The 23,475-nt window shown below is 34.4% G+C and overlaps 1 protein-coding gene across 10 annotated transcripts in view; it reads left to right on the top strand.

Moving 5' to 3' along the window:
* Positions 1 to 23,199, top strand: part of RBM26 (RNA binding motif protein 26) — a 95,838-nt gene extending 72,639 nt beyond the window's left edge. For 9 of the 10 annotated variants that reach the window (XM_036757604.1, XM_036757603.1, XM_036757597.1 and 6 more), the window contains 7 exons: positions 79 to 153; positions 1,230 to 1,397; positions 3,370 to 3,474; positions 6,389 to 6,589; positions 10,103 to 10,189; positions 20,909 to 21,022; positions 22,686 to 23,199. In XM_036757604.1, the coding sequence (XP_036613499.1) occupies positions 79 to 153; positions 1,230 to 1,397; positions 3,370 to 3,474; positions 6,389 to 6,589; positions 10,103 to 10,189; positions 20,909 to 21,022; positions 22,686 to 22,775 (840 nt within the window). In that variant the 3' untranslated portion in view covers positions 22,776 to 23,199. The remainder of the gene's footprint in view (positions 1 to 78; positions 154 to 1,229; positions 1,398 to 3,369; positions 3,475 to 6,388; positions 6,590 to 10,102; positions 10,190 to 20,908; positions 21,023 to 22,685) is intronic. The other variant, XM_036757600.1, reaches the window with a different exon arrangement.
* Positions 23,200 to 23,475: the final 276 nt, after the last annotated feature.

The raw sequence follows: 23,475 nt of genomic DNA, 5'->3' as shown, positions 1-23,475 counted from the left end.
TTTTCTGAATAATCACTTTTTGGGAAAATATATATATTATGATTTTTTTTTCCCCTCTTACCTTGTCTTTCCTTATAGGAAGCACTAAAACTGCAACAGGATGTGAGAAAAAAGAAGCAAGAGATTCTAGAAAAGCACATTGAAACACAGAAGGTAACTGTCATTTAAATTTGAGGATACGTTTACAAGTGGTTTCTAGTTTTCAATGAGTTTTAATTCTGCTTTAATAAGAAGTTAATATTTGTTTTAAAAATTATTTGGAAGAATAGTTGTGTTTATTTTGGTTAGATGCAGCTATAAATGATAACAGTGAGAAAAATTGGTAATTTCCATGTGCATATCCTATATTTCTCTGGTCTTTTGTTTAAAAAAATGAAGCACGGATTTATGGAATTACTGTATACTTCTTGACTTTTTGTGCCATGATATTTATATGAGCACTTCTGGATTATTTGAAGTATTAGCAAAAGTAGTGTCATGAGTAAGTTAAAATTATGAGTGGCCCAAAGTCGTTTAGATTTGTCTTTGGAATTGTACTTAATTTCATTGAGTGTGTTATTGATAATTAAAATTCACAGATCTTTAGATGACAGTTCAGTTTTAACTCAAAAAGCTGCAATTTGAGGCTGCTATTTGTAAAACTTTTAAGCATCAGGAAAAAATGGGAAGCCATCTTCATTCAGAAGGACCTGGATAGATATTTTACTTCCTTGTCATCTATGCTTTTGCCATGTTCCCTACTGTAGGTTGAGTACTGCTCTTTAGATTAATTCAGAGCATAAGCTACTCTTTCCAAGCTTGTTACCTGCCTGATTCACATTTCTCCAAAAAAAGGGAAGCAATTAAAATTTTTGATTTGGTAGGAAATTATAAGGGTGGAAAGCTTAAACCTATTTTCCTCATGGCTTTTTCTGCATTCCAAATGGAGTAAAAAATATACAGGAAAGGTGACAACATTGTCAAAGTATATAAAAACAGAACTAAAAGCTTGATTTTTGTATGCTTTCAAATTGTTTTAATGCCCAATTGTTAAGAATTTTAAGAAATCATTTAATCCATTGAAATAAATCTAAACATTTCAGTTGAGGACAATCTGTGGTCTGAATTTATATGTGTATGTGTATATATTCATTTAAAATGTGTGTTCTTTCCTCTTCTTTACTATACTATGTAAATACCTTTGTTTATATTTTCCTTTAACATTGTAACAAATTTTTAAAATTTGATAGATGTTAATTTCAAAACTGGAGAAAAACAAAGCAATGAAGTCTGAAGATAAGGCAGAAATAATGAAAACTTTGGAGGCTTTGACAAATAGCATTACTAAATTAAAAGATGAGTTGAAAGCTGTTTCATCTGGAAGCTCCCTTCCCAAAAGTGTGAAAACCAAAGCTCAGGTACTTTATTCAGTTAAAAATTAAAATGAATTGTACCTTAATCATCTCTGTAGCATGTTAATATATTATCTGTGAAAACATACTCATGACATCATGTCATTTTTAATAAAGCCATTCCCTAGGAAGTTCAGCATTTTTTCCTAATCTTTATTTTTTTAGGTAATAATTTCATGAAAATGAGAGATGGTGCTATTTTAAAAGTTTGGAGCTTAGTGAAGACTCTTAAGTGAGTCAGAGGATAACTAAGGAATAGAATCTAACTCCCTTAACTGTCTTATTTTCTGACTTTAAGTATTAAAAATTATTTATACTTCAGAGCTGTACACTAGGATAGTCATGTCCAAACTGTGGAGAGTCACAACCAAATTCTGTAACCTGAATAAAGGACTTTATGGTGGAAACTTCAGTTCCTAGGACTTTGTGGTGTGGCTCTGTTAGGCGATTAAAGGGTTTCGATCTGTGATTTCATTGTATAGAAACTCCTCCTGTTGTTGAACATCTACAACTATAGATAACTATATATAACTATAGTTATAGCCTCTATAGCTAGAGTCTATAACTAGATATAACTAGATAACTGCTGGGGACACTGATAGGTGAAGTGACTTGTCCTTAGTCCTTAGAGCTAGTTTGTTTCAGAGCTAAGATTTGTATCCAGCTCTTCCCAGCTCCAAGTTTTGTTCACTGTACCTCTCTGGGGTACTGCTAGTATTAAAGAAATAGTTCATGATCCATCTTGAGATATTGGGTTTTCTAGTTGCTTGCTGACATGATGGTGTTGAAATTGAGGCAGTGGGGTTGTCAGGAACTCCAGTCTTTCCAGGCACACTTTTGACACTTGTTGGACAAGTCACCTTCCTAAGCCTCATTTTCCTTTTTCTTTAAAAGTGAGATATGGTTGCTACTTCAAAGGGTTAGTGTGAGGCCCCAATGCCTTGTATGTCAAGTTCTTTGTAGATTTTCTAGTGATATATAATTGTCAGCTATTGATGTTAAAATTATAACCATATCCACATTCTCTCATTTTCCACAAAATAAATAAGTACTGAGTATGTGACAGCTGTTGCATATCCAGACTTGTATGTTATGGAACTCTACATTTTAAGGAATTCTTGAAATATGTAAATTTTCAAATTTTGTGGCTAAGTGAAATCCTGAAGACCTATAACTTGCCTTTTCCTCAGATTGTTCTTTGTAATAACATCTGTTTCACTAATGGTTTACAATGTATCCCATCCTTCTTTTCTATATTTTTTGAGCACTTAACGTGTAGGGCACTGTGCTAGATATGAAGTTGCGTATGATAGTCTCTAATTACAATTTGGTTGGGGAGATAACATGTCTGTAGTTCTCTTATCTTTTAAGGGCATATGTAAGTACCATAGAAATGCAGAGGAAAACGAGATGAAGGCAGTTCAAGGTAGTGTGGATTCATTCTGACAATAATTGTGGAAGGAGTTTGAAGCTTTTGATTTGGGCCATGAGGGAATGGGTGATATCTTAGTACTTTAGGAACTCTCAGAAGCCCCCAGGCTGCATGCCAAGAATGCCTTTATTCAGTGTTAGATTGATCATATTTCTCTGGTACTCAATTGGTTTCATTTCAAGTCTTAGTAAATTTTTTTAACCTAAAATGGTACCAAATAAATTAACTCGTTAACTAATAAATATTTATTTAGCTTCTCCTATGTGCCCAGGACTTTGGGGTAGAAGTGGAGAATGCAGATAAAGTGTAAGACCTGACCCCTAAATACAGCAAACAATGTACAAGAGATAAAAATTAAGTGATAACATACTATAAGACCTATAGAATTTCAAAGCAGAAAATGATTAATGAATGCTGAAGTTGGCAGGGAAAACTTCATGAAGGAATTAAGCTGGGTCTCAAAGGGTTAGGTAAGATTTTAATAGAAGGGAAGGAGTTATAAATGTAAACTAATACCTCAACTGTTTAGTCTTTATGATATTTCAGATGCAGAAAGAATTACTGGACACAGAACTGGATTTGTATAAGAAGATGCAGGCTGGAGAAGAAGTCACTGAACTTAGGAGAAAATATACAGAACTACAGCTTGAAGTATGTTTCATTAATATCATAAGATAAAAGGATGCTTGTAATAGTCTTTTTCAAAAATATTGCTTCTGTATTTGATAGCAGCGATTAACCCCTGCCACATGTTCTGTGGTATGGCACACCCACCATGGCCTGGCATTTTCTTTCAACACTTGAGTATAGAGTGTGCTATGGGCAGGACCTGTTATTTAAATAACAGGCCCTGTTTTTCTGGTGCTTAGATTTGTAGGAGGATAGGAAGCAAAGAAGCATGAATGTACTCTCTATGGTTCCAGTTTCCATATTTTGGAGTCTGGGTTTAGAAGAAGAAAGTAAGAAAGGCATGTTGATAGGCTACGTAGGAGAGAGGGATCAAAATAGTGCCTTGTACCATCATCTCAGTCCACACCTGTATTATTTTTTTTTTAACTCACGTCAAGCACACAGTAGCATATATAGTCTTTGGAAGATCAAAATTCTGTTTTTATTAAAAAAAAAAAAAGCCCCCAAGTACACACTAAATTCATTTAAGAAAAGTGGTTATTGATTGTACTTATAAACGTATACCTTTGTACTTTACCGTTTTTTAAAAAGAGGTTATGTACTTAAGTTTACCATGGTAATGCCAATGTTTATAAAAGTTTTGTTGACATTTAATATTATCTTCATATAGTTTTAGGTGATATGTACATTCTATGGGATCTGCTTTTTTCATTCTGAATCACTAAATATTATAAATCTTATCAAATTCCTTTGAATTCTTCATGTAATTTATTTATTATGGGGCAATACTCCACTACTTTTATATATCACAGGTTATTTGGCTATTCTTCAGTTATTATTGTCAAGTTGTTTTTAACTTTCTGCATTTACAAATAGTTCATAGCCTATGGAAAGGTGTCATGGTATAAGAATGGCATGGTGCCATTGACTGGGCACTGAATTTGAAGGCTGAAGACCCATGTTCAAATCTTACCTCAGGATACTTTAATTGCTTTGTGACCTTGGTCAAGTCACTGAATCTCTCTATGCCTTAGTTTCTTTATTTATAAAATGAAGGGGTCAGGCTGATTGGTGTTTCTGGTCTCCTAGCATAGTGCCTAGTACATCCTGATGAATAATAATTTATTGAATTGCAGTTCTAAATCTATCACTGACTTATTTTCATTACTATTTTGTTCTATAATGTTATTGAAGAGGACAGGGTTTCAATTTTTTCGTAGTTAGAAATGGGACTTCATTTCTTTTTTTCCTCTCTAAGCTTTAATAACTTAGCATATAAGGTCGTCCTCACCTTATTTGTTGAATCATGCTATTTCTAGTCAATTTTGTATCATTTGAAATGTAGTAGACCATACATAGTGCTTAAGAAAGTTTTGCCTATAGGTGGTGCTGTGGATGTTTACAAAAAGAAAACAATGCATAATTTCCTTTTTATTTGGCTATGTTTTTTTATTTACTTAACAAATTCTCAATTAATTTTATTATTCCATTGTGTTAAGATTTTTGGAGTTTTAACAAGAATGTTAATTTTTTAGAATGTAAATATTTTGAGATGGGGTAAGAAAGGCAAGCCCAATTCATGGTGTGGTTCAGTATTTTCTACATAGTTTGCAGATTTTGTTTTATTGGTAGAAAACCAGTTAATAGCTTAGTGTTTTGGAGGGAAGGGAAATAATATGGGTTTCATTTTAAAGATGGAAAGGTTGAATGTTGGCATTTTAATTGTGTTATATTAGTTTTTTATAGGTTAAAAAAAGTGGGACCATGGATTTAAAGTTTTAGTTTACAATTTCAGCGGTTTTGAATAAAGCATTTTAGTTGTTACAATGATATACCTGTATGCAAACTTGTATTCTGCCAGTATTGCGGCTAAAGCTTAAATTGCAGCTACTACTAATATCTGCATTGAAAACAGTATTTAGGTTTTAGTTGGTTTTATCTAATTTTAAGATTAAGCATTCTCCTAACAGCTCAGGCTGGAAATATATGGTTACCTATATAAAAATTCCTGCCCTATTGCTATTCTTATTCGAAGTAATCAAGTTTATCATTTGTTTCCTTTAATATTGGGGAAAAAAACCTAGCACTGTTTTGTGATGATTTTTTTTTTTTAAATTAAAAATGAGGGTGCATTGGTTTACCTCTGATCAGTTCTGACTTTTGGCCCTAGGTAAGCCACTGTACCATCAGCACCCTAGGTTCCAAAGCCAGAAGACCAAATCCTACTCATGACCTGTTTTTGTATGACCTACAAGCTAAGGATGGTTTTTACATTTTAAAATACGATAAAACTTTATTTTAAAATTAATAACCATTTTCATCTCTAGGCCACAGTAGTTGCTAATCTGTGTAGATGGGATGAATTTCTCTTCAAGAGTTCCCTACTTGTATGGCATCACAAGCCTAGATGAAATTTTTAATAATTTGGGGATTTGAGATGAGAAGAGAACATACACAACAATCTCAGACCTTAAAATGACAGTTTCATTCTTTGGGCAAAAGAAGCAAACTGAATTTAAGAATTTCACTTTAAAATTGAAGTTCCAACTCAAGGGATTTGTAGTACATTTCATATGTTTAGACAAAAACAAAAAAAATCTGTAATTGCAGTTTTCCTTCCAAAATAAAATTTTTGAAGACATTAGTTTATTATGAAGCAGCTAAGTGGCTGAACCTGGAGTTAGGAAGACCTGAATTCAGATCTCAGTTACTTAACTATGTTAAGTATGATGAAACTGTTTCCTCATCTGTAAAATAATAGCACCCACCTTTCAGGGTTCTTGTGAGGATAAAATGAGATAATATTTGTAAAGTACTTTGTGAATCTTTAAGTGCTATATAAATGGTAGCAATGATGATAATGTTGCTGGCAAGTGACTGGTGTATTGCTTGAATGTATGTATATAAATGGCATGCATTTTAAAATCTGTTTTAGGCTGCAAAAAGAGGGATTCTTTCTTCTGGTCGAGGGCGAGGAATTCATTCAAGAGGTCGAGGTACAACTCGGGGCAGAGGAAGGGGTCGTGGTCGAGGGAGAGGAGTTCCTGGTCATGCTGTGGTAGACCATCGCCCAAGAGCATTAGAGATTTCTGCATTTACCGAAAGTGATAGAGAAGACCTTCTACCCCATTTTGCGGTATCTAATGATTTTGATGACTACTTTATCCAAGAACGTACATTATATTAGGGGAATTAAATTACATGTCTCGTAGTTAATTCATTGCTGGTTAAAGAAAAGAAAAAAAAATTGCTTCTTTTGTCTTTGAAATAGAACATGTGTTTTGCTTTTCTTGCTGTAGATTAGTTCTCTACAGTGCCTATGAAGGCCTTTTATTTTCTCTTGGAATAAAGCCTTGTCACCAATTACTGATTTTATTATTTTTCTGCTTTTCATGTCTAAGGATCCACTTTTCTCTCCCTACATGAACCTGTTGATTTAGTACATGTTAAAAGATTGCTTTTGATGGTGATATTTTAGAGTAATATAAAAAATGGCAAATATTATTTGAATACTTAAAAAACATTACAGAATATACAAATGGCTTGCTTAATCCCAACATTTTATTAAAAGCATAAGAGATGGACTCTTGCTGCTGTTGGATGAGGTTATCTCATCTCACCAAAAGCACAAAATCTGATAGTTTGAGGGGGACTCTAGTCAAACTTGTACCTGAATTTAAAGCCCCTTCTGCAAAATAACCAGTAAGTGCCTCTCTACCTATTGCTAATTCCCAAGGGCACTCTAGTACTTCGCATATAGCCCATTCCATTTTTGGTTAATTATGATTTTTAGGAAATTTTTCTCAAAATTTTTTCACTATAAATTTTCCCATTGCCACTTTCAGCCATTGCTCTTGGTTTTGCCCTTGGAGATTAACCAGAACCATCCTCTTCTTAAATAGTCTTCTGAATATATGAAGATAGCTCTCATGTCCTTACTAAGTTGTCTTCTGGCTTAAATAGTCAAATTCCTTCAACTGAGCTTCATATGGTATGAACTCAAAAGCTCTTTACTATTTTGGTTGTTCTTAATTTCCTTCCTAAAAAAGTGATGCTTAGGATGGGACGCAGTACTCTGATGTCATTTGACCAAGGTAGAATACAAGACTGCTTCCATCCTGGGCAGTGTCTGTCTCAGTGCGTCCTAAGATTTCATCGGCCACAATTTTGGCTCAGGTCAAGTTTGCACTTGAATAATATTTCTGGATCTTGAGTTGCTTTCTAGCCCTGTTAGTGCCAGCTCGCATTTGTAAAAATGGTTTTTGGATTCTCAGTATAAGACTTGCTATAGAGTCTGAGAGGTCTAGAGCTAAAAGGGACTTCAGAGGCCATATGGTCGAACCTCCTCAAAAGTACTGCTGTGAATATTTTCATATATATGGGATGTTTTGACTCTTTAGGTTATATGTCTTAACAGTGAGTTCTTTGGGTCCAAGGGTGTATAAATTGGACCAATTTACAGCTCTACCAACAATGTATTCGTGTGCCTATCTTCTGAAGCCCCTTAAGCTTTAAATATTTCTGGGTTTTGGTCTTTTTGCCAATTTTCTGGGCATAAGTGAAATTTATTAATTTATCTTTTATTAATGATTCAGAACAGTGTTTTATATGGTTATTGATAATTTGTAACTTTTTAAAAAGCTATTCATATCCTTTGATACCACATATCTATTGGGGAATGACTCTTGGTTTTATGTATTTTTATCAATTTCCTAATACACCTTGATTTAGACCTTTATATTTGATGTATATTTTTGGCATAATCTGTTCTTAAATTAAGCCATATTGGCTTGTTCTAACCATTGCTTCCTTTCTAGATGTTCATTAATGATGGTTAAGGAATCCTTTAAGTAATAAGCTGTAGAATTTTTCATGATATTTAACTCAAGCTTGCTGGTCTATAGTTTGCAGACTCTTTTTCCTCCCCTCCTTTTTTAAAAAGTGGAGACATTTGCCCTTCTCCACTTGTGTATAACTGCTGTTCTCCACAGTCACTCAAAGATTCCTGAGAGTTTTCAAATCTTTGGCTTATTTTTTGTTGCAGGAAAATGTGAAACAAATAAGAGTTGAAAAGGTTTTTTAAAATTATTTATTATCTTGTTTATGTATTACCAGTGGTTCTTCCTCTTCTTGTGTTCTCTTTTTTTCCCCAGGATATCTGGGACATCCTCTTCCTGCCTCCCCCCCCCCCTTTTTTTTTTCTTTCTTTACCTTTACTTTCTTCAGAATATGCTCCCTCCTGGAGAATCCATCTCTCCTTTGCTGGTGTGTCTACATCTCTCTTTAGATACTTTAGAGAGTGTCATTTTGGTGTCTTCAGTATTTCATTCTTGAGAACTTCTCATCTCTTCTGTATAATTTTAGGTCCTTTCTTTATTTTTGGATTCTTTCTATATTTTCTTGGAACCTTATTCTCCCAGAATGTGGGGGTACAGGTCATACTATAGGGGGCAATTAGAGGAATGGAACATTGGACCTGAAGTCAGGAAGACCTGAGTTCAAATCTGGCCCCAGATACTTAACTAGCTGTGTGACCTTGAGAAAGTTGCTTAACTTCTGTTTGCCTAGGAGACAGCTAAGTGGATCAGTGGATAGAGCTCTGGGCCTAGAGTCAGGAAGACCTGAGTTCAGATATGGCTTTAGACACTTATTAGCTGTGCAACCCTGGGCATGTCACTTAACCTCTGTTTGCTTTAATCCACTAGAGAAGGAAATGGCAAACGACTCCAGTATCTTTGTCAAGAAAACCCCATGAACAGTATGGTCCTTGAGGTCACAAAGAGTCAGACACAACTGAACAACAACGAAAATGTCAGACTATGCCTGTCTTTTCACTATACCATCCTTTTATTTTTTGTTAAGTTTGAGAACAGTTGTATTACTTGGACAGGATCCTAATAAGGAAATATTTATTTTTAGAAATAAGTATTCAGAACAAGTGATTGTTTATGTGGGTTGTCGTTTTATACTCAGATCATATAAAATCATCTTTATGGTGACCTTTTTTGATAATGAATTTTTTTTTCTACTTTTACTAATAGCAAAGTGGGAATAAGTTTCAAATGGGGATATTTAATACCCAAAGCTTTGTGAGAAAAAGTATATTCTGCCATTCTAATTTTCAAAAATAATGGTATTTATAACAGCACCAAAAGTAAGCTTGGAAAATATACGATGTCTTTAAGCAGAAGTGTTGCACACAATCATATTTTTGGTCTGGACCTATAATTAGTGTTTTACACAAAATTTCCTCCACCTTTGCAGCTGAGCAACTTGATATGCAATTTTATAGTCTTTGGTGCCTGTGGCTGAAGAGTTTTAGCAACTTGCCGCAGGGTGTTATAACTAATACGTATTAGATCTGGAACTTAGGTTTTCTGACTTTAAGGTTGGTACTAGATCTAGTGTTACAGTGTTTCTTCTCCTGCCCACATACATGTTGTACCCTGCATATGCACACGTGTACACACTCACACATGTACTCAAATTATGTACATATGAAATTTTCTAAGAATGTTGGGACCAATATGGCATTACTGTTCTCTTTTACTTTATTGTGGCATGGGTTTATTTGTATGAGTTTATGTTTTTAATAATGTTTGATATTTTAAATTGCATATGCATTTAAATGGAGAATTTTTTTTTAAAGCAATATGGTGAAATTGAAGATTGTCAGATCGATGACTCCTCTCTTCACGCAGTAATTACATTCAAGACAAGAGCAGAAGCAGAAGCAGTAAGTCCAACAATACTTTAACCATTTGAAAAATCCATTTTGAAAGTATTACAGGTGCCTCATTTTTTCGTGCTGCCGTAATTTCCTAATAGTTCACAGTCCTGTGATAGATTCTACCCTTGTAACAAAGAAAAAAAAAACAGCTGAACAAAACAAACATAGGGAATAATCTGCACGCATAGTCCAGTATGTTTTGTTATTGTCTTTCTTGAACCAAGATTGGTCATTGCATTGAATATGAGTTCAGCTGCCTTAACAGTTTTGTTTAGTTTTTTTCCCATTTAAATTGTATACCTTTGTTGTCCAAACCAGAGGTTCTTGACCTAGGGTCCATGAACTTGTTTTAAAAGAATTTTTGATAACTGTGTTTCAATATAGTTTTTCCCTTCATAATCTTGCATGTTTTTTCTTTTTTTTGCATCTAAAACATTATTTTGAGGAGTGCATAGACTTCACCAGACTGCTAAAGTGAGGTCCATGACAGCAAAAACAAAACAGTGAAGAACTCCTAGACGGAACTCTTCTCTTGGTTATGCTTTTTTCTCTTTGCCTAAGAACATATGTACCTTCCCCATGTTTTTCTGAATTCCTTATACCTGTCATTTGTTAAGATAGAATAATTACATAATAAGCCTATGGTCATAATGGTCAGCTGTTTTTTTTGCTACCACAAAATGTGTGATACTTATGAATATTCTGATACATATATGACCTCCCCATCATTGACTTTACTAGAGTGTGTGCTGAATAGTGAGATTTGGGGGTACAAAGTATAAACAACTAATTATTCTTTTTGCATATTTTCAAATAGTTTTCCAGAACAGTTGAACCAATTCCCTCTTCTAACAACCATTTATTAGTCTGTTTTTCTTGCCATGGTTCCTCAAATATAGACTCCTTTTTGTCATTTTTGCCAGTTTAATGGATATGACATTAATCCTCAGTTATTTTCATTTGATTTTTATTTTTCTTATTAGTTATTTGGAGCATTTAAAAATCTTTTTGTTTATTGTTTGCATTTTCTTTGAAAACTGTTCCTGTCCTTTTACCACTTACCTTTTGGAGAATGTCTCTTCATCTAATATATTTTCTGGATTTGTGACTTTGTTCAACTTAATGATTTAAAACAAGCAAAAGATGAACCTGTAATTCATAGAATTCTTCATTTAGTTGAAAATTCATATTGAAGAGGTTCTGGGAAAAACTTTCTTACCTGAGATAAACAATGCTGACAGCTTAGTAAACACCTACTTTTTGATAGGTAGCAGTTAAAATGCCTAACAACAAAATATTATCGTTAAATAATCATTATTCCTGACATGTGTCACTTGAGAGTTTGTAAAATGATTTGTATACAGTATTGATTTTGATCCTTAGAACAACTTTGTGATGTTGGAACTGTTGTCTCCATTTTATAGGTGAGAAAATTGAGGCTGAGAAAGGTTGAGTAATTTGCTCAAGGTCATACAGCCAGTAAGTGTCCAAAGCAGGATTTCATAGGAGCATAGATTTAAGAGTTGGAAGAGACCGTAGAGATCATTAATCTAATCTTGTCATTTTATAGATGAAGAAATTGAGGACCAGAGAGATTAAGTGACTTACTTATGGGCAAGCAAGTGTCACAGGCAGAATTCGAACTCAGATCTTCCAACTTCAAGTCCAATTCTGTATTCTCTGTACCACACCCTTTTTAGCCCACAAAAAACTTAGCATTATCAATCAGTTCTTAAAACAGTGCTTTTATTCTCAATCTGCTTCCCACATTCCACTTCTTTTTTACCTAGCCTTAATCACTGAACGGGCATTGCCTCAGACAAACTGAGACCTGGGAAAGACATTAGCTTAAAAGGGCCAAGGTCTCCCACTGCATCTGGGGCCGTCTCTAGCCACTGGACCCAGTTGGCTCCAGATAAAAAAGTGAGACTGATGACTTTGCACAGCCCTCCCTTGCTTAAATTCAATGCACTTGTATGTCACGGGATCACCTCCCTGAAGGACCAACAACAATACCTTCCTGCTTCCCTCCTATTAATGGATAACATTTGGAAGAGATCAATTAAATTAATCATCAGTGGATAGACTCTGTATTTGAAACCTTCAGGACTTTGAAATTTTCTACAAAAAAGTGCAACGTTTAAGTGAGCTTATTTATTGCTTGGTTTTGCCCTACTTTTGAAAATCAGCTGTTTGCCATGGTAAATATTAACCTTATACATAAAAAAGTCATGAAAACAATCTTTTTGTCATTACTAGCATGTCCAAAGTTCTGTCACATAACTGACGAAGAGGGAGGACCACTTTGCTTTATTCTTTTTTCATTAATAAAGTTTTTGGTGTTTCCCCATTGCATAAAATTCTAGCTTTTGGTTTGGGAACTGCCTCCCCCTTTTTTTCTTCATCGTTTTAAGAAAGGGTCTTTCTTTGCCTAGACACTACAGAGCTTTTTAGCATAAATGAGTATTGCATTTCAACAATGGCTATTTAAAATTGAGATGACATATGTCTTTGGATGTTTTTTTGCTTTGAATATGCCTAATTGCAACTATTGGAAAGTAATACTAGTTTAGGTAACAGTTTTTAAAATTGCATTGTTTTACTTTTTATTTTTCTCTAATGGTTTTATATTTGTATTTAAGTCAAATTTTCTCTCATTGACTAAAATTTCAGTCTGTCTTCATTGCATTGTCCTTTTAGATTGTTCCATCTTGAACTTTAAGTCATAAACATTCCTTGTGAGTTTTAGTAGAGCGTAGAACGGTCACAGTTCAGTACCTTTTCATTGTCATGCTTTCAAAAAAATATCAGAAGACAGGAAATAAAGCTAGTTAGTTCATCTATTCTTTATATTATGAAACTGACTATTTGGGAAAATCCAAGTGTATTCTTTTCCTACTTTTCATTTTGAATGTCTAATGAGCAAAGACTAAAATTTGAGCAGTTCTCCTCCGTATCACAGCACAATAGAACAGAAAAGAGGAGGAAAATATAAAAGAATAAATTTAATTGTTGCAGGAAGAAGCATTTTGGAAACAAGTAATAAAAATACTTGTCTGTTCTAGTTCTTTTGGATAGTAGCAAAATATAGATTACTGATTTTGAACTCTACCACATCTTTTGACACTCTCCCTCCCCCACATCCCCATTTGTGTGTATCAGGTTTGTATTAGAATCATGATCATTTTCAGATGATAACCACATATACATACACGCACGCACGTGCACGCGCGCGCACACACACATGCACACATGTACATCCTCCATGTAACAACGTTGCATCCTAGATAGAACTGTGGTGGCCGTTTAAATTTGTCCAGTGGATTCCCCAATATACTGTTACTTGTCAGTATTTCATACGAAAATAAAATTGTTCTGACCCAATTTGATTAACATTTTGTATTGTGGAGTGAGTTTTAGTAATTATCATGTATCTTTTGCTACAATTTACAGAAAGCTTCTAATTGTCTTGTTTCTATTGTAGCTTCCTATTTTTCACAAACTATTTCAAGAAATCCAAGTTATCCAAGAGTAATTTTTTCTTTTATAATATTCTTGTATAAGTTACATAAGAAAAAGAACATTGTTTTGATTTTGTATTAACTTTACTCATTTCTGTTGATGCTAAATCTAGTGAGGATTGACTTGGTGATATAGTATTGGGGCATCATTGCATGGAGAAAGTGTAGCCTTTTGTGGCTCTTTGGCATAGTGAGGATAGCAAGGAAGGTGATATAATAAGCTTATAGTAATTTACTTTGCATTTTTTTCTCATTTGCATGATGCTGTTTCATTTTAAGAAGTAAAACTTTGGGTGTGGTGGTGTGTTGCATTCATTGTACAAAAGGTTAAAATAGTTCCTATATTTGGTGAGACCTTACTGTAAATTTTTTAAATGGGTTGGTCTACTTGCTTTGAGCCCAGAATTAAACTACTATATCTTGAAATTTTATAATGGTCTTTATCCCTCATATGAACTTTTAATATGCCATATTGTATTTATTGTGTGTTTATCTTATTCGTCTCTTCCCCCACCCCCACCACTAGATTTTTGGCTCCTTGACAGTGTCTGAGTGTATTCCCTCATCATCTAGAAAAGTCCTTTGTAGACATTCAGTATGAATGTTAATTGAATATTACCAAGATCTTGTCTCTAACAAAGTGTGGAAGTTTTGCTTGTGCAGTATTCTATTAACCTCCTCACTTATAATATTACACTTGCTGTTCTTAGGTTTATGGAGTTTTATGAAATTTTCATTATGTACCAAACTAATATAACAGGTGCATAAAAATAATCAGTATTAGTAAAAAGGACCAGGATTAGCATGGAAGGATATTTCCTTAAACATTGAAAATATGTACACAGTTGCAATAAAAATGATAATTGCAGGCAAATTTAAAAATATATACCTGCTTAGAATCTAAGACAAGGATTTCATTTAAATCACTTGGAAAAATGGGGCAGAAATAAGCATGAAAGAACAACATTTTTAAGCTTTTTTAAAAAGATACTTTTATTAGGTATAAAAATTTAGATTCTTTTTGCCCCCATTGAAGACATAACATATTTTAAAGAACAGTAGAAAAGTTATCTGTTTATTACTATACTTGTTAGGACAAGGACTCTAGATGACTGATTTTATTCCATTTTTTCATGTAGTTGAATAGAATTTCAGGATTGAAAACAAATTTAAATAGATGAAATTTCAAAGCCCTTCATAACCTGAACTCTTCCTTTCTAGTCTATTGGCTCTCATCCATGCTTGGAATTCTCTCCCTTCCTAATTTATCTATTGCCTTCCTTCAAGTCTCAGCTAAAATCTCCCTTTCTGTAGGGTACCTTTTCCCTGTGTACCTTAATGCTAATCTAGTAGTGCCTTCCTTCTGAGATTATCCAGTTTATCTTGTATATATCTTGTTTGTGCATAGTTGTTTGCATGTTGTCTCTCTCATTAGATCATCAACTCCTTGAGATCAGGAATTGTTTTTGCTTTTCTTACTATCTCCAAAACATTGCACAATACTTATTCACATAGTGGGTACTTAATAAATCCATATTACCTTGACTTGACATACTTGACTGAAAATTGGTGTTTTACCTAAGGATATTTCCATATTAGAAGATATTGAAGCATGTGCTATAAAGCTACTTATTAAATAGTATAAGGATTGGATCTGTGATTTCTTTGGTATCATAAATTCCTAGATTAGAAAATTCCTTCTATCAGTTGCAGATTGGTACCTTCTCCTAGGGATAAAGGACTTGTCTAGGGTCATGTTGCCGGTATGTGTAATGGTCAGGTCTACCTGGTTCCGAAGCCAGCTTTATCTACTGTACCATGCGGTCTCATGTTTATTACCTAAAAATGTTTTTAAAAATTGAATCAAAAGAATACCTTCTCTACTTTGTCTTTTTATCACTCCCTTGTGCCACCTTTTCACCTCAAGGAACTGTATTAAAGGCACAGCTATAGAGTTGCCCACCTTGGCAGAAAGTAGTTAACCTTCTCTGGCTGTTTGGTCACTGATTTCTGCACTGTGATCTCACATCAGCCTGCAAGTAGGTCAGAATCAAGTTTCCATTCAGCCTCAGAGACTAGAATTTCTCAGCCCTCTTTTCAGCAGGTGTGGTAGTCTCTTAAGAACGGAAATTATTTTCTTTATATCCTTCTGACCTATCTCCTGAAATCTGTGCCTCTACTTGTGTCAGGTCAGGATATAAATCCTGATAGCTAGTAATGCTACCTATGTTGCAGAATCTGTGTCCTTTGCCTTTTGGAGAACATCATTCCTTTTATATCTTAAGTCTTACCTAAAAGCCACTTCTGAAACTTTTGCCTAAATATCTGCCTTTTGGGATGCCTTGCCTGTGACTTAAAAACACAAGAACCAAAAAGTGTCCCATAGGTCTTATTTTTCTCCCTCTCCCCAGTGACTGTGTATGTAGGGAGGGAGGACAAGGGGAGAGATTGGGGGCGGGGTTAAGCTTGTTCTTCATGTGGTTGGCCTGGAGTCTTTCCTTCCTTTCCCCTCTTGCCATTTCTCTTCTATTCCCTTAATTATAACAGTATTACAAATTCGTTCTAAAATTATACTTTAAAAACTGAACCATTAGTCATATTTCTCAGTCAACAGGCCCCATAATAAAAAATTAATATTTAGTCTTAGTGCATGCTCAGAATAAGGTTTAAAAGAGTTTTAGATTTCTAGTTAGAAGACTTGGGTTTGATTCCAGCTCCAACAAGACTGTTAAACGTTAGGCAAGTCACCTAACTCCTCCTAACTGAGGCTCAGTTTCCTTATCTGTGAAATAGGGATTACTTTTTAACTTCTATAAGAAATTACTGAATAATAAGGCCCTTTTATAATACTTTATTACGTAAATACCTTTTGGGATAGAACACATTAAACTTATACTAAATTCCACCCTCACTCATCTGGATTTAACTTTTATTTGGAAGTTGGTGATGAAATGCTTGTGTTTAGCCCATAATTCATAGCAATTGACTTCTAAGAGACTTGATTGGAGTGTGTGGGACAAAATGCAACTCTTAGCACCTTAGGATTTTGAACAAGAGTAGGGAGGAGTTTGGGTTTTTTGGAGGGGCAGAGGGAGGGAAAAGAGACTTAAATAACAAGTTCTTAGAATTTTGTGTGGTTAAAAAAGTAAAGTTAACTTGTTTTAGAAATATGGTGAGTTTTTTCCATATTACAAAATAGGGGGGCAAGGTGGGATTTAGGAAATGAGATGAAATCCGTCGGAGAACTGGGCCTGTGACTCTGAAGACCCTGGCTTTAGTCATTGTATTATCTTGTGAATGTTTTGTGTAATCTTGGACAAGAGACCTTACCTCCCTCAAACACAAAAGTTTTCTTCATATGTAAAATGAAGTAGCTGGCCTTGATCTCTGTTCTGCTTGAATCAAGATAAAATTTGCAGCTTAGTTTTTGGAATTTGTACAGCTAATTGTATCTAGACAAGATTAAGTTTTTTATTAAAGTAGAGTTTGAAGACTGGTATGTTGTGTTCCTAAATCAGCATCTAGGGCTGGTAAAACAGAAACAAACTTGTAGAATCTAAAGTAAGAATAAATAGACTGTGAGGATTTGAAATTCACTTTTCTAAGTGTGTGAATTCTAGTACATGCACTTGATGACATATTTCCTTGTGGTTGTTCAAAGGTTTTTTCCCCACTTTTTCTCTCTGTTTATGGTCATGCTCTTGCTAATTCAGAGTTCTTGAATAAGTGACAAATAAGATATTTGATATTTAAATTTCAAAACATTTGGGGTGAGGTTTTATATTGATGATCTCTACACATTTATCATCTGGCATCTTGAGGGTGCTGATTGGTCCAAAAGTAGTCGAATTAAATAGCATTAAAGCACATCTTAGTATTTTTTTTTGTCCATGAATAAATAGACTGGAATATCTGAATTTGCCTCCAGAATCCTTAATATTGGAGGAGAGTAAAGCCAAGGAGAAAGCGTCAGGATTTAGGCCTGAAGGGGCAAGAAGGAAGCATCAAAGGCCATGGCCCTTAATTTGATTGCAAATAGAATATTTGAGTTGGAGATGACCTTAAATCCCTCATCCTGTAGATAAGGAGACTGAGGCTTGTAGAGGTTGTGACTTGTCTTTGAAATTAAACAGAGTAAGTGATTAAGTTATTTGACTCCGAGTCCAATTCATTCTCCCTCTCCCATGCTACTGCTTTGCCATGTCCCAAGAATATCTTAGCTTACAGTTCTCTGTTTTGGTGCTATTAGCCTATAAAAACTGAAATTTTGATATGATAGAGAAACAAAATTAACCAACCTAAATTTATTCTCTTTTAGTGATCCAGGAACATTTCTATCACTGCCGTAACCCTATAGTAACAAACATTTTAAAATTTCATTTTGGTTTTTTGGAGGGAAGAGATTTTCTAGTTTCTTATTCTATTTAAGCTTTGTTTTGAAGTAACATTTAATTTCTTGTGGACTTTTAAAGCTGTCTACTTTTCTATGTGTGTTAAATTTTGAGGAGTTACTTTATTTTTCTTTATAGGTTGATGCTATTAAGAATCATCAGAGAGAAGCCTAACTTTGTATTTTTATTAAGTATTTATCAAAATGTTGATACCCTGATTGAACTTCAGTAGAAGTTGGTTATTAGATTTCAGTGGGAGAATATGAAAAGTGCTGGTTTTTAGAACTGTCTAGCTGATTTGTTGGAAAACAAAACTTTCATGTAAAATGTTTTGCAGTATAGATTTTGTGTTGTATAATTCTACCTTAAAGTGAATATAGTATTTACCATATTAAATTTTGAATCAAATTCGTGCTTAAAGAAGATACTTTTTAGAAGCTTATTTGGAAGATTATTTCATAGTTTCAGGTATCTTTATGCTTTGAAACCCAAGTCATGACAATGATAGCAAAGTCAGTGTATCATAATATACTTTTATAGCAGAGAGGCAATGTGGTTTGTTAGAATGAGAACTGGACTTAGAGTCAGGACGAGATCTGAATCCCACTTACAACACTGGCTTGCTGTATGACTAAGGGCACATCACATAATTTCTGAGCCTCAGTTTCTTAATTCATAAAATGGCCATAATAATACTTGCCTTACATCGATAATTGTGAGGAAAGAATTTGGCAAACTTTAAAGTGTTACGTAAATGTGAGTAAATGTAACTGGAAAAATATAAACAAGTATAGTAAGAATTTTTATCAGAGTTTATTTTGTAGAAAGTTTCACTAACCCTTTTAGCTTTTCCAATGGGGGAAAAAAGGCTTTTGTAATGAGAGTTTGTATTTTAGCCTGAAAATAAGGTAAGATCTTTTACTATAAAATGTTGCATTTTCATGTAGTAGTCATTTCTTCAAAAGATTACAAGTTGTTCCTGAACCTAAATGTCATGTATAAGTACATCTTAAAAATTGCAGTTGTGTGACATTGTGATGAGACCCTGGACTAAAAACTCCAGAGCTGCATTTTAATAGGCATGGAATCTTTTACATTTATCATAAATTTATATGTACAGATTTAAAATTTATACCTGGGGACTTTAATATCACACAACTCATGTGCAGATGTCATTGAACATGTAATTGTTTCTACATTTCACATTATGCTGTAGTTTGAGATTGTACTATAAATCTTTTGTGACTGTGACGGTTATTTCGGTATGTTGCTAACACTGATTTATGCTAGTTCATGTTACTTTAATTTGAACATACTATTTCCAAAGCAGCCACTTAATGCAGCTGGTACTTAGAAAGGCATGGATATCCCATAAGTTAAAATTTTTACATTTTCAATTACAAAGACTTTACAGAAAGTGGAACATTTTTCAGAACAGCTTATAATAGCAAAGTTTAAAATTTTTTAAACATTGAAGCATTTTGTATTTGTGAAATTTGAGGATTCTTTTTTAAAGGAACAGTATTACATTAAGAATATTGTAGTACTGGGGTCCACTTTAATGTTTGATGTCAGATGTGGCCTTTTGTTATTACATGTGAATTGATACTCTAAAAAGTAAGGTTGCTTTACTTCATATGGTATGATTGTGAATAGTAAGTTTCCATATGTGTCGTGCATAAATTATTAATATTATCTATTTGTCTTGTATCTACCTGCCCAACATCATTCCCTAACCTCTCATAAGTTCCAGTCTACTATCAGCACCTGCTTGTTGGACATTTTGATTGGATATACTATAAGAATCTCAAAACCTGTGTGTCTTAAGACAGAATTCATCTGTTTCCCCAAATCCATCCCTCCTACAGACTTCCCTGTTATTATCAAGAGCTACCATCTGTCCAGTCACTCAGGTTCACACCTCAGTTATACTTGACTTTTACTCTCCCTCATCTCACATATCGAATCACTTGCCAAGTTTTTTGTCTATATTATGTCTCTTGTATTTGTCCCTTTATCTCCACTCACACAGCCTCTCCTATAATTCAGGCTTTCATTACTTCTTAGTTATATATTGAAATAATCTCCTTTAATAGATCTTCTTGCCTTGTCAGTCTCTTCTCCAATCCATCCTCCATATGCTTCCAGAGTAATATTCATAAAATTCAAGTCTGACCATGGTATTTCCCTGCTTTAGTAAACTCCCAGAACTCCTAGTGACTTTCAGGTACAGATAAGATCAAATATAAACTAACACTCTCTCTCTCTCTCTCTCTCTCTCTCTCTCTCTCTCTCTCTCTCTCTCCATATATGTATGTATGTGTGTATGTATGTATACACACACACTGCTCTGGTTCAGCCTTACTGCCCTTGGCCATTGTGGTGTTCCTCCTACAAGACATTCCATCCCTTATCTCTGTGCCTTATCTCTGTGCACTTGGTCATTCCCTGTGCTCAGAGGGTACTTCCTTATCTTTGGATCTTAGATTTCCATTTCCTTCAAGCCCATCTCAAGCATCACCTCCCTCTTAAAACTTTCACTTTTGTCTTTATGCCTGACACATGGTAGGCACTTAATAAGTGCTTGTTGATTGATTGAATGTTCTTTAAAAAAATGGAATAACATCAGAAGGAATCATAGATGTTTTCTAGCCTAACTAGGCCCAGGGAGGTGAAGCCACCTGAAAAACTCAGAAAAACTAAGCCAAACACTAATACTGCAATTTAGTTAACATTTATTCTAAGTATTGTAATTGTCAGAATAATTAAACTCTTTCTCAGAGGTACTAAACTAACATTTTTACTTTTTTTAGGCTGCAATTCATGGGTCTCGTTTCAAAGGGCAAGATCTTAAACTGGCCTGGAATAAGCCTGTAATTAACATGTCAGCTGTTGAAGCAGAAGAAGTTGAGCCTGATGAAGAGGAAGTAGGTCATTTTTGTCATTGTGTGGGTGGGAGGGGTTTAGGGGGTGTGTAGACTGTCAGCTTCAGAACTTAATCCTGAGCCCTGTCATGAATTTAAGCAGTGATAGTTATGATACTTGAAAATAACCAGCCAAAAATCATATGTCTAGTCTGTTCTCCGGGGGCAATTTACCATTATACGAAGATGCTCATAAGTCAGTGCTTGTGGTGGTAAATGCTTGATGGCTTATGCAGTGCTTCCTGACCACCACTCTGTGATTGAGAGAATAAATACTATTATGCCCATTTAGAAGATAAGGAGACTGAGGCCCAAAGAGGTTGACATCACTTGCTCAGGCACACATAGCTAGTAAGTGCCAGAGCTAAGATTCAAACCCTTACCTCCTGACAGAAAGATCACAGTCCTTTCCACTTCCCCTTGCTGTTCATGGTTGGTTAATAAGAAATCTTACAACCTATATAGTTTTAGAGTAACTCTATACCTAGTTCCTGTGACATCCCAGCTTTCCCTTTATTTGTCTTTCCCTTTCATAAAGTCTACATCCTTGTTTTGAAGCCAAAAAACCCAAGGTAGGACAGTTCTGCTTAGTTTGCTGCTTTATATCAGTGTAAGATGATTCTCTTTTTCAGCATGTAGTTGTTCTGTGAGAAAAAGTTAAGCATGGGAAAGGAAGCCTGTTGGGGAAACTTAACAGTTTCTCATTTTTATCCAACTCAGATCTTTGTGTAGTATAGCTTTGATATCTTTTTTTTTTTTGTCGTGTGAATTCCCAGGTGATCAGATAGGTCCTTATTAAAATCAAAGTACAGAAATGCATTTTGAAACCAAACATACATGATTTGGCATTATTTGATAATAGTATTAATAATAGAACATAATTTATATAGCACTTTACGGTTTACAAAGTACTTCCTTTACAACAGCTGTGTGAGGTGAGGAGGCAGGTACTATTCCCATTTTACACGTGAGGGAACAAAGTGTTGAATGGTCGGTGACTTACCTAATGTTTCAAGGCTGGTAATAAGTAAGAGCCTGGGCCAGGATCCAGTTCTTGGATTACAAGTCCCAGTGCATTTCCCACAATACCAAAGGATCTATAACTCTTCCCCACCATAAGAATTGAATAGTACATAGGTATAGAATAACTTACAATACTAATTGCTTTTTTGGGTTGTGAGTAGTAGAGGGATTAATACAAAAAGACACTGTCTGAGAAGCTTCTATCCACTAATGGAGGAATGAATCACAGGAAGTACATGCAATGGATGTAAATGCATTAACAGCTGTTGTACACTACACAAGTGCTAGAGGTGGTTACTTGTATGATTAGAAACTATTAGAGCATGATGGGCAAGCATTTAAGATTACAGCAACATTTGGTTAGATAGGAGAGGGGAGGGCATTCAAGGCATGGTAATGGCATGTACAGACCTGATTTTATGTTTATTGCTCGTTATATGCATACCGGTATACTAGGCTGTAGGATCTCATTTGTCCATTGTTTTTAGTTTGATGGGCTGAGGTTGTTGCTTTCCCCTCAGTTGTTGCTTGACATTTCTGTCAGATGAGATACATTTTGTATTCTACTCTTTGAGAAATATCTATATATAAAAGTTTCCCACTCTTTGTTTTGGTAAGTTCCTAAATACATTTTAACCTAAAGTTTCAGGAAGAGTCTTTGGTGGATGACTCATTGCTTCAAGATGATGATGAAGAGGAAGAGGACAATGAATCTCGTTCTTGGAGAAGATGATTTGACTCATCATTGATCTACAAATGCTAGGACTCTACCTGTGTTTCATTAGTATTACCTAATGTACTTTTACATATTTGTAAAAACAATTTTTGGTAAAATGTGATGAAGATGGATTTCAAAAATAGACTAAAGAGAAGAAACTACCTTCTGATCCTGTATTTTGAAAGATTGCTGTTTGAGTTTTATTTCAGTAAACAATTGCTAAAGACATCACACTAGAAACATATGCAATGTTTTTATTACATACTTCTACTGAGCGTTACAGAATTCTTTGGGTTCTTTGTAATTTAATGAATAGGTCTGAAAAATATATGACCAATACTTGTTATAACTTAGAGGATTTTTGTTTTATTCCAAAGTATCAAATGGATTTGCATTAAAAATCTTAAATGAATGTTTCCAAAAATGAATAGATAACATAGTACTAAAGTCTCCAAGTTATGTATTCATAATATTGCATAGTAGTATGCTTAGGCTTTACTATGTACTAGCCTTTTGTTTAACTTGTGTATGTATTTTACAAATGGGTTTTAATGATAACGGTGTATGACTGCTTTGCATATAAATCCTTATGACTTTAAGATGTTTAAAAAAAATAAAGTGGAATGGTCTCTTTAAAAAAAAAAGAAAAAGAAAAAAAGCAATAACCAAAAAAAAAAAAAAAGCTAAGGCAATGTTCCCTAATTTAAAAAAAAAA

Source organism: Trichosurus vulpecula, chromosome 4 (assembly GCF_011100635.1).
Source record: "Trichosurus vulpecula isolate mTriVul1 chromosome 4, mTriVul1.pri, whole genome shotgun sequence".
Taxonomy (NCBI): domain Eukaryota; kingdom Metazoa; phylum Chordata; class Mammalia; order Diprotodontia; family Phalangeridae; genus Trichosurus; species Trichosurus vulpecula.
The sequence above is the reverse complement of the archived record's forward strand: the minus strand, read 5'-3'. Positions and strand labels throughout refer to the sequence as shown.